The sequence below is a fragment of the Sphaeramia orbicularis genome, chromosome 24, assembly GCF_902148855.1.
Source record: "Sphaeramia orbicularis chromosome 24, fSphaOr1.1, whole genome shotgun sequence".
Lineage (NCBI taxonomy): Eukaryota > Metazoa > Chordata > Actinopteri > Kurtiformes > Apogonidae > Sphaeramia > Sphaeramia orbicularis.
Genome location: NC_043979.1, coordinates 22,498,766 through 22,510,186, shown reverse-complemented (window position 1 = coordinate 22,510,186; position 11,421 = coordinate 22,498,766). Strand labels below are relative to the sequence as shown.

The window sequence follows — 11,421 nt, the reverse complement described above, 5'->3', positions numbered from 1 at the left end:
CCTCCCACTCCTCCCTCCCTCTCCAGACCTGTAAACCTCTGTTACTGTTGCTAAGATGAAACCAAAGTAACTGCCACCTTGCAATCATGTCTTGGGAAAAGTGGTGATGTTGCTGTGAAGACGTAATGAAGAGCAACAAGTCTCTTTAGAAAATATATAGAAAGTGATTTGTTTTACATACTAATGATTTTCTACAGCAATTAATCAAAAATTGTAATAAGAAAAACACAAGAAAAAATATGATACAAGATTGAGAAAGTACAAAAACACAGTTTTGATCAATCTTTTAATTTCTCATTAATACTACTAAAGAAAACAATACGTTTTGACAGGCAGATGTGCTCATGAATGAAGAACAGCAGCTAAACTTATGTTAAAACTGAACTGGTATACTTTGATTTGCAGTAGTTTTAACACATTTACATGTGATTTACATGTACAGTGCATTGGACACACGCTGTAGGTCAGTCTCTGTGTGCACTTGCTGTTGGTTGTGGTTTTCCTATCATTCCGCTCAGAGTACTTCCCAAAGCCAAAGTTACAGCCACCAAAACTCCTGCAGTCCCCAGTTTCCCCAGGGCTGCTGTCCCGATTGCTGCGGCTCCAAGAGCCCCCGCTCCAATAGGCGCTGCTGCTGCAGTGACCGTCTCCATGCCAATTCCTGTAATTAGCTCCGGCCCCGTGAGGAGGCCCCTTCGCAGATTCACCTGTGTGTGGAACGGGCTCTTTGGTGCACCCAGGACAAATGCCCCCATTGCAACAAGGGTGATTGTTATTAGTTCTGATGTCGTCATCAGAGTAGCTTTGACTGCAACAACCTGTGTGGCCACAATAACACCAGCAACCACTGAACCAAAAGTTGCTAAAGCTGAATTCCTGGACTTGAATGCCTGTTTAGCTGCAACACTTGCAGCTCCAAGTGATACTCCTGCAGCTGTAGCTGCTCCTAAAACCCCCGCCATGCTGCTTCGAGCCCCTAGAAAAGACATTCTGGATAGAAGGACTCTTAAGGCGACTGATGATATTAGAGCAGCCCCCAGAGCCACCTTTCCAGCTGCCTCCGGTCCCAGTCCAACCATGGCCACTGTTCCCAGGCCAGCTCCAAGCAGCCCTGCAGACAGAAAGGCCACCCAAAGGACTGAATGCACAATCACTACCACCTCTGCCTCTGTTCCGTCCCCTGCTGCTCCTGCCCCTAAACCTACTGTAAATCCTAGTATTCCCACAACAACAGAATAGAAGAATATTCTTTCTAGCAGTTTGCACTCAGTTGTGGATTTTGGTCTTTGAGTCATCCTTTCTGTCAGGGCTTTTCGAAGAGCACAGAGGAATGAAATCGTCAGTCCCATCAAGAAGAATCCGACTACCACACCCATTCTCCCATAATAGACACTGAGGAAGAGCGTGGTGAAGATGATTAACAGTGCTTGGGTCATGTCATTAATGTTAGAGTAAGAGTAGACGATAAGTACTAGAATGCCTTGTGCTGCGATGTACATCCACGGTGGAAGAAGGCCCGCTAACACTCCAGTAATCACTGCACCCACCACGACAGATGCTCCCGCTGTTACCTCTCTTAACCATGGTACTCTCTCTCCAACTCTAGTCAGCAGCTTCATGACCAAGGCAGCGAGCAGAAACCCACTTCCCAGAGAAATGAGCAGAGAGGTGAATACAAGGCACGACATCACAACACCCACTCCTGTGGAACCGGCTCGTCCGGCGGCCAGAGTAGCAGCAGACAGCAGGACGTGATCTTCAGTCAGTATGGGATTAAGTGCAAATAAAGCAGATTCTGCAAAAGCAAAACCTGCTGCTGCACATCCAAGGGTTGTCTTCAACATCCCTAAAGCACCTGGTACAAGTGAAAAGAGAGAAATGTAAGTCTAGTGCATTTAAACTTTTTAATTATGGTGGACAGTAAAGGAGATAAATTGAGATTGTTGGGTGCCATGTTAGAGTAAAAGTAAAAGCATCTACATCATTAGAAAGAGTGCCTAGTTCTACATAAAACAGCTACATAGTTATATCTCAAATCAACTACTGTCCTGCAGTTTAGTCTTGTCCTTCAAAATGGGAAATTAATAAAATCCAGCTCACTTTCTGTCACATAGTGTGATTCGTTTTAAGAAAAAACTGTGTCTTAAGAAAACCATCATCTATATTCTCAGTTAAAACATACAGTACAGGCCAAAAGTTTGGACACACCTTCTCATTCTTTGCATTTTCTTTATTTTCATGACTATTTACATTGTAGATTCTCACTGAAGGCATCAAAACTATGAATGAACACATGTGGAATTATGTACTTAACAAAAAAGTGTGAAATAACTGAAAACATCTCTTATATTCTAGTTTCTTCAAAGTAGCCACCCTTAGCTCTGATGACTGCTTTGCACACTCTTGGCATTCTCTTGATGAGCTTCAAGAGGTAGTCACCTGAAATGGTTTCCTAACAGTCTTGAAGAAGTTCCCAGAGATGCTTAGCACTTGTTGGCCCTTTTGCCTTCACTCTGCGGTCCAGCTCACCCCAAACCATCTCGATTGGGTTCAGGTCCGGTGACTGTGGAGGCCAGGTCATCTGGCGCAGCACTCCATCACTCTCCCTCTTGGTCAAAAATCCCTCACACAGCCTGGAGGTGTGTTTGGGGTCATTGTCCTGTTGAAACATAAATGATGGTCCAACTAAACGCAAACCGGATGGAATGGCATGTCACTTCAGGATGCTGTGGTAGCCATGCTGATTCAGGTTGCCTTCAATCTTGAATAAATCCCAACAGCGTCACCAGCAAAGCACCCCCACACCATCACACCTCCCCCTCCATGCTTCACGGTGGGAACCAGGCATGTAGCATCCATCCGTTCACCTTTTCTGCGTCCCACAAAGACACGGCGGTTGGATCCAAAGATCTCAAATTTGGACTCATCAGACCAAAGCACAGATTTCCACTGGTCTAATGTCCATTCCTTGGGTTTCTTGGCCCAAATAAATCTCTTCTGTTTGTTGCCTCTCCTGAGCAGTGGTTTCCTAGCAGCTATTTGACCATGACGGCCTGATTCACGCAGTCTCCTCTTAACAGTTGTTGTAGAGATGTGTCTGCTGCTAGAGCTCTGTGTGGTATTCATCAGGGGCCTCATGTACAAAGCGTGCGTACGCACAAAAACCTGGCGTACGCCCTTTTCCATGCTCACGTTCAGATGTATAAAGACTGAAATGACCGTGGAAATGTGCGCTCCTTCACACCAAGTCCATAGCTGGCGTACGCACGTTTCTAGTGCTTTGGAACCATTGGCGACACTTAGAGGTGACACTTAGAAACTGTTAATAATATGGAAAAGGTCATTCCTCTGATTGATGTGCACATCGGAGATACACAGAAGAACAATGAACACACCGGCACGTCATCCTACTGTCAGAGCAGCACATCCACCACCTGAACCAATTAGACCCTGTATCCATCAATGCCAATCCTGTCCGGATGGACATTCAGCAACAACCATATAAAGAGACAAGGACATAAAATTCATTGGTTGATAAATATAGTGTTCATGTCTGTGAGAACATTTATTAGTCGGTCCAGTCGCTCATTGACTCCGCCGATTGTCCTCACGATGTCCTCTGGTGACTCGGGTCAGCACAGACCCATGCCGGTCGGACGGGCACCAGCAGTGGGCTGTGGCGGACCGGAGGACCAGCTAACGCTGGGGAGTCAACAGGAAGCCTCTGTGACAGGAGGATGATACTGGGTCTGACTGTCTTCTGTCTCATTGTTGGAAAATAATAATTTGAGTGATTAAACATGAGTCAAAGTCTTTGATTTCCTCTTTGATATCCTGACATGATTACACATGAACCTTTTTCCTGTTTGGCTGTGATCAGACTGTTGTATGACCCGTAGAATGAACTAATGTGTGACTTACACTAATACTAAATATATATTTATCTTGAGGGTGATCCACATCAGCCCTGCAAGAAAAGTGTCACAATATCGGCGACTCTTTCCTCGAACGGTCTCAGTTTGTCTCTTTTCTCCTTCCGCCTGTTTTGGCCTCCGCTTCGCGTCCACCTTGACGTCATCGTCTGATCCTGCAGACAGGGGAATCCCAGAGGGAACCCCACCTGCAGACCCCGTTTATGCTGATTTGCATATTTAAATGTGGGCGTGGAGAGGGAGGAATCAGGTACTCCAACATATGCGCTCAATTCCACGCTGATTGGGATGAATAAAGGAAGTGTACTTGGATTCGGGCGTACGCACAGTTTCATACATCTGGATTTTTTTGTGCGTTCGGACTTTTCTGGATTTGGGCGTACGGCAGGTTTCAGTATGAAATCCACGCAAGTCTTTGTACATGACGCCCCTGGTCTCTAATCTGAGCTGCTGTTAATTTGCGATTTCTGAGGCTGGTGACTCAGATGAACTTATCTTCAGCATCAGAGGTGACTCTTGGTCTTCCTTTCCTGGGGCGGTCCTCATGTGAGCCAGTTTCGTTGGAGCGCTTGATGGTTTTTGCGACTGCACTTGGGGACACATTCAAAGTTTTTGAAATTTTCTAGACTGACTGACCTTCATTTCTTAAAGTAATGATGGCCACTCGTTTGTCTTTACTTAGCTGATTGGTTCTCGCCATAATATGCATTCTAACAGTTGTCCAATAGGGCTGTCAGCTGTGCATCAACCTGACTTCTGCACAACACAACTGATGGTCCCAACCCCATCAATAAGGCAAGAAATTCCATTAAGTAACCCTGACAAGGCACAGCTATGAAGTGAAAACCATTTCAGGTGACTACCTCTTGATGCTCATCAAGAGAATGCCAAGGGTGTGCAAGGCAGTCATCAGAGCTAAGGGTGGCTACTTTGAAGAAACTAGAATATAAGAGATGTTTTCAGTTATTTCACACTTTTTTGTTAAGTACATAATTCCACATGTGTTCATTCATAGTTTTGATGCCTTCAGTGAGAATCTACAATGTAAATAGTCATGAAAATAAAGAAAATGCGAAGAATGAGAAGGTGTGTCCAAACTTTTGGCCTGTACTGTACAAATGATAGACATAAGGACACCTGACATGCCTTTATACAGTGTTAAATGTCACCCTTACTGTATGGTACTGTATAAGGGCTGCACTAACCTGGAATAATGTACCACACTGAGCTCACGTAAGTGGTGAGATCAGTGTCAGAAAGAAATTAAAAACACCCATAATACAGAAGGAAATCAGTTTGAGCTACACGATCTTTATTGTGATTTTATCGTGGTGTATGCAAACATAATGCTCACATAATAGTTCTGTTTTACTCCAGTTTTGGGTTTTTTTATGTGATACTAATTTGAATATGAAGAAAATAATCAATTTGTTCATGTTATTTCATTTATTTTTTGTATTGAAAATATCAAAATGTTCAGAGGCTCATGAATACATATCTTCTGCAACATTTATTCACCAATAAAACTCATCATGTTTAACAAATGTTAGCAGCTATAGACATTTGTTTTTATGTTCAGTAATATGTAATGACATATTTTGCAGCAAAATTCACTTTTTTCAGCTTTCTCTATTTTGATATAATAACTTTTACTCTGATCTGAAAGGTTGGTAAATGAAAATACTTGCTTAGAACTTAAAAATGCAGAGAATAATATTATAATAAATTGTCATAAATCACTTAGGTAATGTTAAATTCATGTGAAAGATACTGCAAAAATACTAAGAAGGTTTATAGGACTAAAAAAAGAGATGCTGAGAGAAAGTTGGTTTCTTACGTTGTTTAATCAAAAGTAAAAAGATGATGCAATTTACAGTATGTTATAAACCTTAAAAAGGGCAAGCACAGCTTATTTTCCTGTTTTTATTATTTCTACCTTTCTGTGAGTGTAATGTAAGTTTTGCAATACAGTTCAGTGTATTTCTACATTATGGTGTTTTTCATTATCATTATATACTGAATACACTTGTCTCTAACAGTTGACTGTCTTGTACAGGAGTGTCAAACATATGACTCGTGGGCCAAAACCGGCCCCCAGAGGGTCCAATCCAGCCAATTTATGAAATGCAAAAATTGCACTGGACATATTAACAATCACGGATGTTAAAATCATTTTAGCTCAGATTCCACATACAGAACAATGAGTTCTTAAGTGGATCAGATCAGTAAAATACTATCATAATAACATATAAATAATGACAACTCCATAGTTTTGCCTTTGTTTTAGTGTAAAAAAGTAAAACTACATGAAAATGTTTACATTTAAAAACTATCCTTTCACAAAAAATGTGAATAACCTGAAGAAATATGAACAACATGAAATGTCTCAAGAAAAATAAGTGGAATTTGACCAATATTCTGCCTGTTACTAAATGTTTTGTGTATTTGTAGATCCACTGTGATCTGTAAGTTGTAATGCACATGTATAAATGACAAACTAATGCATAATATTGTTAAAATTGCACTTATTTTTCTTAAAGGAGTGATATCTTGCTTTTATAGATGGAATTGTGCATTTTAAAACATGTCCCTGTGGTCTACATAAACTGTAAATGCTGTGCTTGGGTCTGAATTCTTCATTAATTCAACTCCACAGGTCCATCTTCAACCCTATTTCTGAGTAATGACTCAAAAAAGGTCGTTTTGAGCGCTGGCCCTTTAAATGAAAAGGAGCCTTTCATGCCCCACCCCCTCCAGGTTGTTGCCTGTGCTGCTCTGTCCCATTCAACCAACAACTGAACATTTTAGGTAATCGGCTCAAAGTTTGGACATATTTTCAGTTTTTACTACAGCTGCTGCTGCTGAGAAACAATTATGCTGTACTCTGAGAAATGTTTGTCAAAAGTCTTGACCTTATATGTGCAAATGTTGTGACGTAAACAGTTAAAAAACTTAACAAATTAAAAAGGAATTCAAACAGGTTGTAGAAATTCACTCATTTCTTGCTAGAATGAATGTAAAGATAGCTTTGCAGCACCTGGAGCAGGGGTCTCAAACTCATTTTCTTTCAGGGGCCACAATCAGCCCGATTTGATCTCCAATGGGCCGGACCAGTAAAATAATAGCAAAATAACCTATAAATAATGACAACTCCAGATTTTGGTTTTAGTTTTAGTGCTAAAAAATCCCATTAAATTACAAAAATACTTTTATGAACCATCCAAACAAAAAAGATGTGAGTAACCTGAAAAATAAGTGCAATGTTACCAATAGCCTGCCTCAATTTATCATTTCTACATGTGCATTATGGATTGGATCGATAAAGACACTAAACACTGAGTGACAGGCAGAAAATTGTTAAAATTGTGCTTAATTTACTTTAGACATTTGAAGTCGTTCATATTTGTTCAGGTTATTCACATTTTATCATAACAGAATAGTTTGTAACTGTAAATATTTTCAGAATTTAAAGTTGTTTTTTGCACTAAAACAAAGACAAAAATTTGAAGTTGTCATTATTTTTTGGCATAATGTAATATTTTTTCACATCAAACCCAGAAGAAAATATGGAGTCATTATTTTTTGTAGGTTATTATGCTATTATGCCATGATGCTATTATGAGTTCGACAGCCTTGACTGTGGAATTTTTTGCACTTTGCAAATTCATCCCTAGGGCTGGATTGGAACCTTTGGTGGGCCGCATTTGGACCCCGGGCCCATGTTTGAGACGCCTGACCTGGAGGGTTCAAATTCAAACTTTAAGAGCTATTAGGGCCCAAATACACAAATAAATGTACCAAAGACTAATAAAAGTGACTTTAGCAAAATATGACCCCTTCAACAAACATCAGGTTGTTCATGTTATTCACATTTTTCAAAGCATACTTTATAGATCAGCTAAAATTTGCTTAGAGATCTTATTTATGTCTTTGTGCATAAGAAATCAACATAAGTGAATCCCCAAAGGAACTTTGTGTTGGTAAATGCAAGTTATGCAAATTTACAGGATTTCAGTTCTGTTGCAACATGTTGATGGTCATATGAACTATGTTTTCAGCTCAAAAATGTCCAATTTCATCACAATTAATGCTATATTTTCATGTCACAAATGGCCAAGTTATATTTGAACTGAATTTACCTGAAAAACAAATATTCTATTCTTTTAGATTCCCCAATTTTTCTTACAAGATTATATACTACATATCACATTTTATTTTTTACAGGTTGCAATATGGAGTATGGAGCTGATCCATCCTGCTTATGTTACGCCAATACATACATTAAGAATGTCACAACAGTTTTCTAATAAGCATTTTTATAAAGAAATAACAATTCTATATTGTTATTTACTCTTTAGTATGATGATAACTATACAATAAATAATCATGATCCTAGTTTTTGCACAGGGATCATTTGTGGAAACGGTGACATGGCTGCCGAGCATCAGTATGATGGGATCCGTAACAACCATGTCACATCCGTCCACTGCCACATTTTGTGTTTTTGTGTCAGCTGTTATTGTTTTAGATCCACAATACTAACATTTATGAATAAGAGGATAATTAGCAATAGTAAGTATATAAGTTTATTACTAATAAAGTACTGGTACTGACCAGAGCATCATGGGTAATGTCACGTCCGTCCACCAGCAAAAGTTTTCACATACACGTGCTATTCAAAATCCAAAATTTCTGAAAATATACCTTCCACTGTCAAATAATATCAGTAGTCTGTGCACAAATGTATTAGCATTATTTCAACACAGTTCTATACATTTCTTACAACTTTTTTTTTTTTTTTTTTGACAAAAATGGCCACTCATTTGACCCCCTCGGTAAATTTTAGCTGATATAAAGATAGCTTTGCAGCACCTGGAGGGTTCAACTTCAAACTTTATGAACTATTAGGGTCCAAATACACAAATAAATGAACAAAAGACTTATAAAAGTGGGTTTAGCAAAATATGACCCCTTTAAGAAACTTCAGGTTGTTCATGTTATTCACATTTTCTAAAGGATACTTTGTAGATGTAAATATTTTCACAAGGTAATTTTTACTTTTTTCACTGTTATTATTTTACTGGTCTGGCCCACTTCAGATCATACTGGGCTAAATGTGGCCCCTGAACTAAAATGACCCCTGGTCTGGTACATGCTGGAACATGTCACTGTCACTTTAAGAGGAAAAGGAAACCATCTGAACGGCTCCACGCTGAAATTCAAAACCAGGAAGCCTGTCTGAACTACTGAAAGAACAACACATATTTTAACACATCATTTCATAACCATATCAGGCTGTCTGACAGAATACCACCTGGTTATTTACCCAAATAAGGACTGTACAAATACAATAGTTTATGCGTTAGTTCACTGTAAATATGACCATAGTTGTTTTGTGACAATAGCTTCAACTTTCACATCCGGACTCTGTGCTCAAACATTAAAACAGCTGCATGAAAATTAAACACAGGAATAAACATGTGCAAGTTTAGCTTCCACTGAGCCTGTTTCTGCAGTGTGTCTGAAGTGATCTTACCCATGCTTGAGTCCTCCATCGCTCCCTGTTGCTTTTTTATTATCTGTGCTTTAAGCTCCACCTTTTCCTGTTTGATGTCACCTTTAATACACACAGTAAACGTAGCCCTCTGAACACTAAGCATCATTACAGCCATAACTGTAGTGCAGAGCTGTAAAAACTCTTAACTACAGTGACAGAAATCCTAACAACTGTCAAGACTAAAGGTGAAAAACATATAGTGAAATGTACTTAAAAAAATAAAAATAAAAATGTAATCAAAAATAAAGGTGAATTGTATTTTTTCTGTAAAAATAAATAGAAACAGACTGTTCTGTAAGATTTGCTTGCGTTTTTTTTTTTTTTTTTTAGTGTTTAATCTAGATTCATGACATCTAAACTGAATGTGTTTTAATGTGGAATCTACTGGCAGAAGGAAAATAATTGTACTTTTGCTGATCCTATTGCACCTCCTACTGGACATTGTTAATATTTTTTCTCCGTTCAGTCAGACTAGTGAAGCTAATGTTAAGGGGCTGTCAGACACAATGTTTGTTTTATTGATAAGAAAAAACAAATTGTAAAATGTTAATACATCTATGTTGTCTTGTTATTATGTTTGTAATACATAAAACAAAGTTGTGATTTGTCCTCTCCAGAAAAGATGGTTCCAAGTAATACAAAAAAAAAAAGTGATGTGAAACTGTCAGTAAAAACGGTTAGACAACTTTAACAACGTTTCATGTTCAAATTTAATTTTGTCACAGTTTGTTGTACTGGTTTATCATGCATTTCCAGAGAAATCATTCAGGAAACACTCAGTTGGTGTTTTTGTTGAATTTCCTCATGTTTTGAGGAAGGAAATAACTGCTTAACCTCCCAAAAATATCAGTCTGTTTAAAAAGCAATGACATTAAAGTATATAGGCAAAGTAGTATTTCATACAACTTTAACAAACATTAGTAATGGCTGCATATACTGTATATAAAAAAAAAAAAAAAAAAAAAAAACAGTTTGAAAATTTATACTGCTGACTCAGTACTTGGTTTTTCACAATTACTAACCCTTCTGCATTCCTGCAATTTCTTACCCTCTGGGGAACCCTGTAAGCCAAGTCGAGCAATGCTGGAGTTTAAGAGTCTTGGATGTGTCAGAAAGTACTAGCAACACTGATTTCATTGCATTAGTTTTTATGTAGGATCAGATTTAACATTTTGGACCCTCTGGAAACCCCTGAGGCAAAAATATGCATGTAAAAAATTTTTTTTAAAATAAAAATCATAATTTGTCAATATGTTTTCTCCTTTTCTTCCCCTCTATAAATCTCTTAAACCACTTCAGCTCTGCTCAAAACTACCAAAAAGTAAACAAAAAAACAATACTGATGTATGATATTTTATAGCAGGTTTTTTTTGCATGTAAATTTTTAGCTTTAAGGACTAGAGGTTGCAAAAGTGGCAGTAACATATAATAGACCTGTAAGAGTGAGAGATGTTAGAGTTAAATAAATAAAAAAGAGAGAAAAGAAGCATTCATGCTGTAAGATGTAAAAGTAATCATGATCACCAAAATTTAAAAAAAAAAAAAAAAAAGGGAAAAAATGATAAAAACATATGAAAACCTGTCCCACGTATCCAATAAGATCCTCTTAATTCAAAAGATATTTTTAAGAATGATCACTTTTTCTAAGAGACTTGACTCATCTACTCCTCTTTTCAAAAAATTCAATCTTCTCTCAGTTTTTGATGTGAACGTTTACCAGATCTGTGTTTTCATGTACAAATATGTTCACTTAACTCATATTCTTCCTAAAGTTTTTCACAATTTCTTTATGTTGTCTTCTGTTATTTACAACTTTCCAACATGATTTTCAAGCAAATTTTGTCTTCCGTGCTGCCGAACTTCAGTCTGTCAGTATTCTCTGAAATATCGTGGACCAAATCTGTGGAATAATCTAAGACCTGAACTTCAATC

The 11,421-nt window shown here is 38.2% G+C and overlaps 1 protein-coding gene across 1 annotated transcript; it reads right to left on the bottom strand.

The window, feature by feature from the left end:
* Positions 1-152: 152 nt before the first annotated feature.
* Positions 153-9,507, bottom strand: LOC115415663 (uncharacterized). The gene is made up of 2 exons (XM_030129330.1): positions 9,469-9,507; positions 153-1,855 (listed from the first exon to the last, which is right to left on the bottom strand). Exons 1-2 carry the CDS (start codon positions 9,485-9,487, stop codon positions 465-467), a joined length of 1,410 nt encoding a protein of 469 aa, XP_029985190.1. The 5' UTR covers positions 9,488-9,507; the 3' UTR covers positions 153-464.
* Between the last annotated feature and the right edge of the window lie 1,914 nt (positions 9,508-11,421).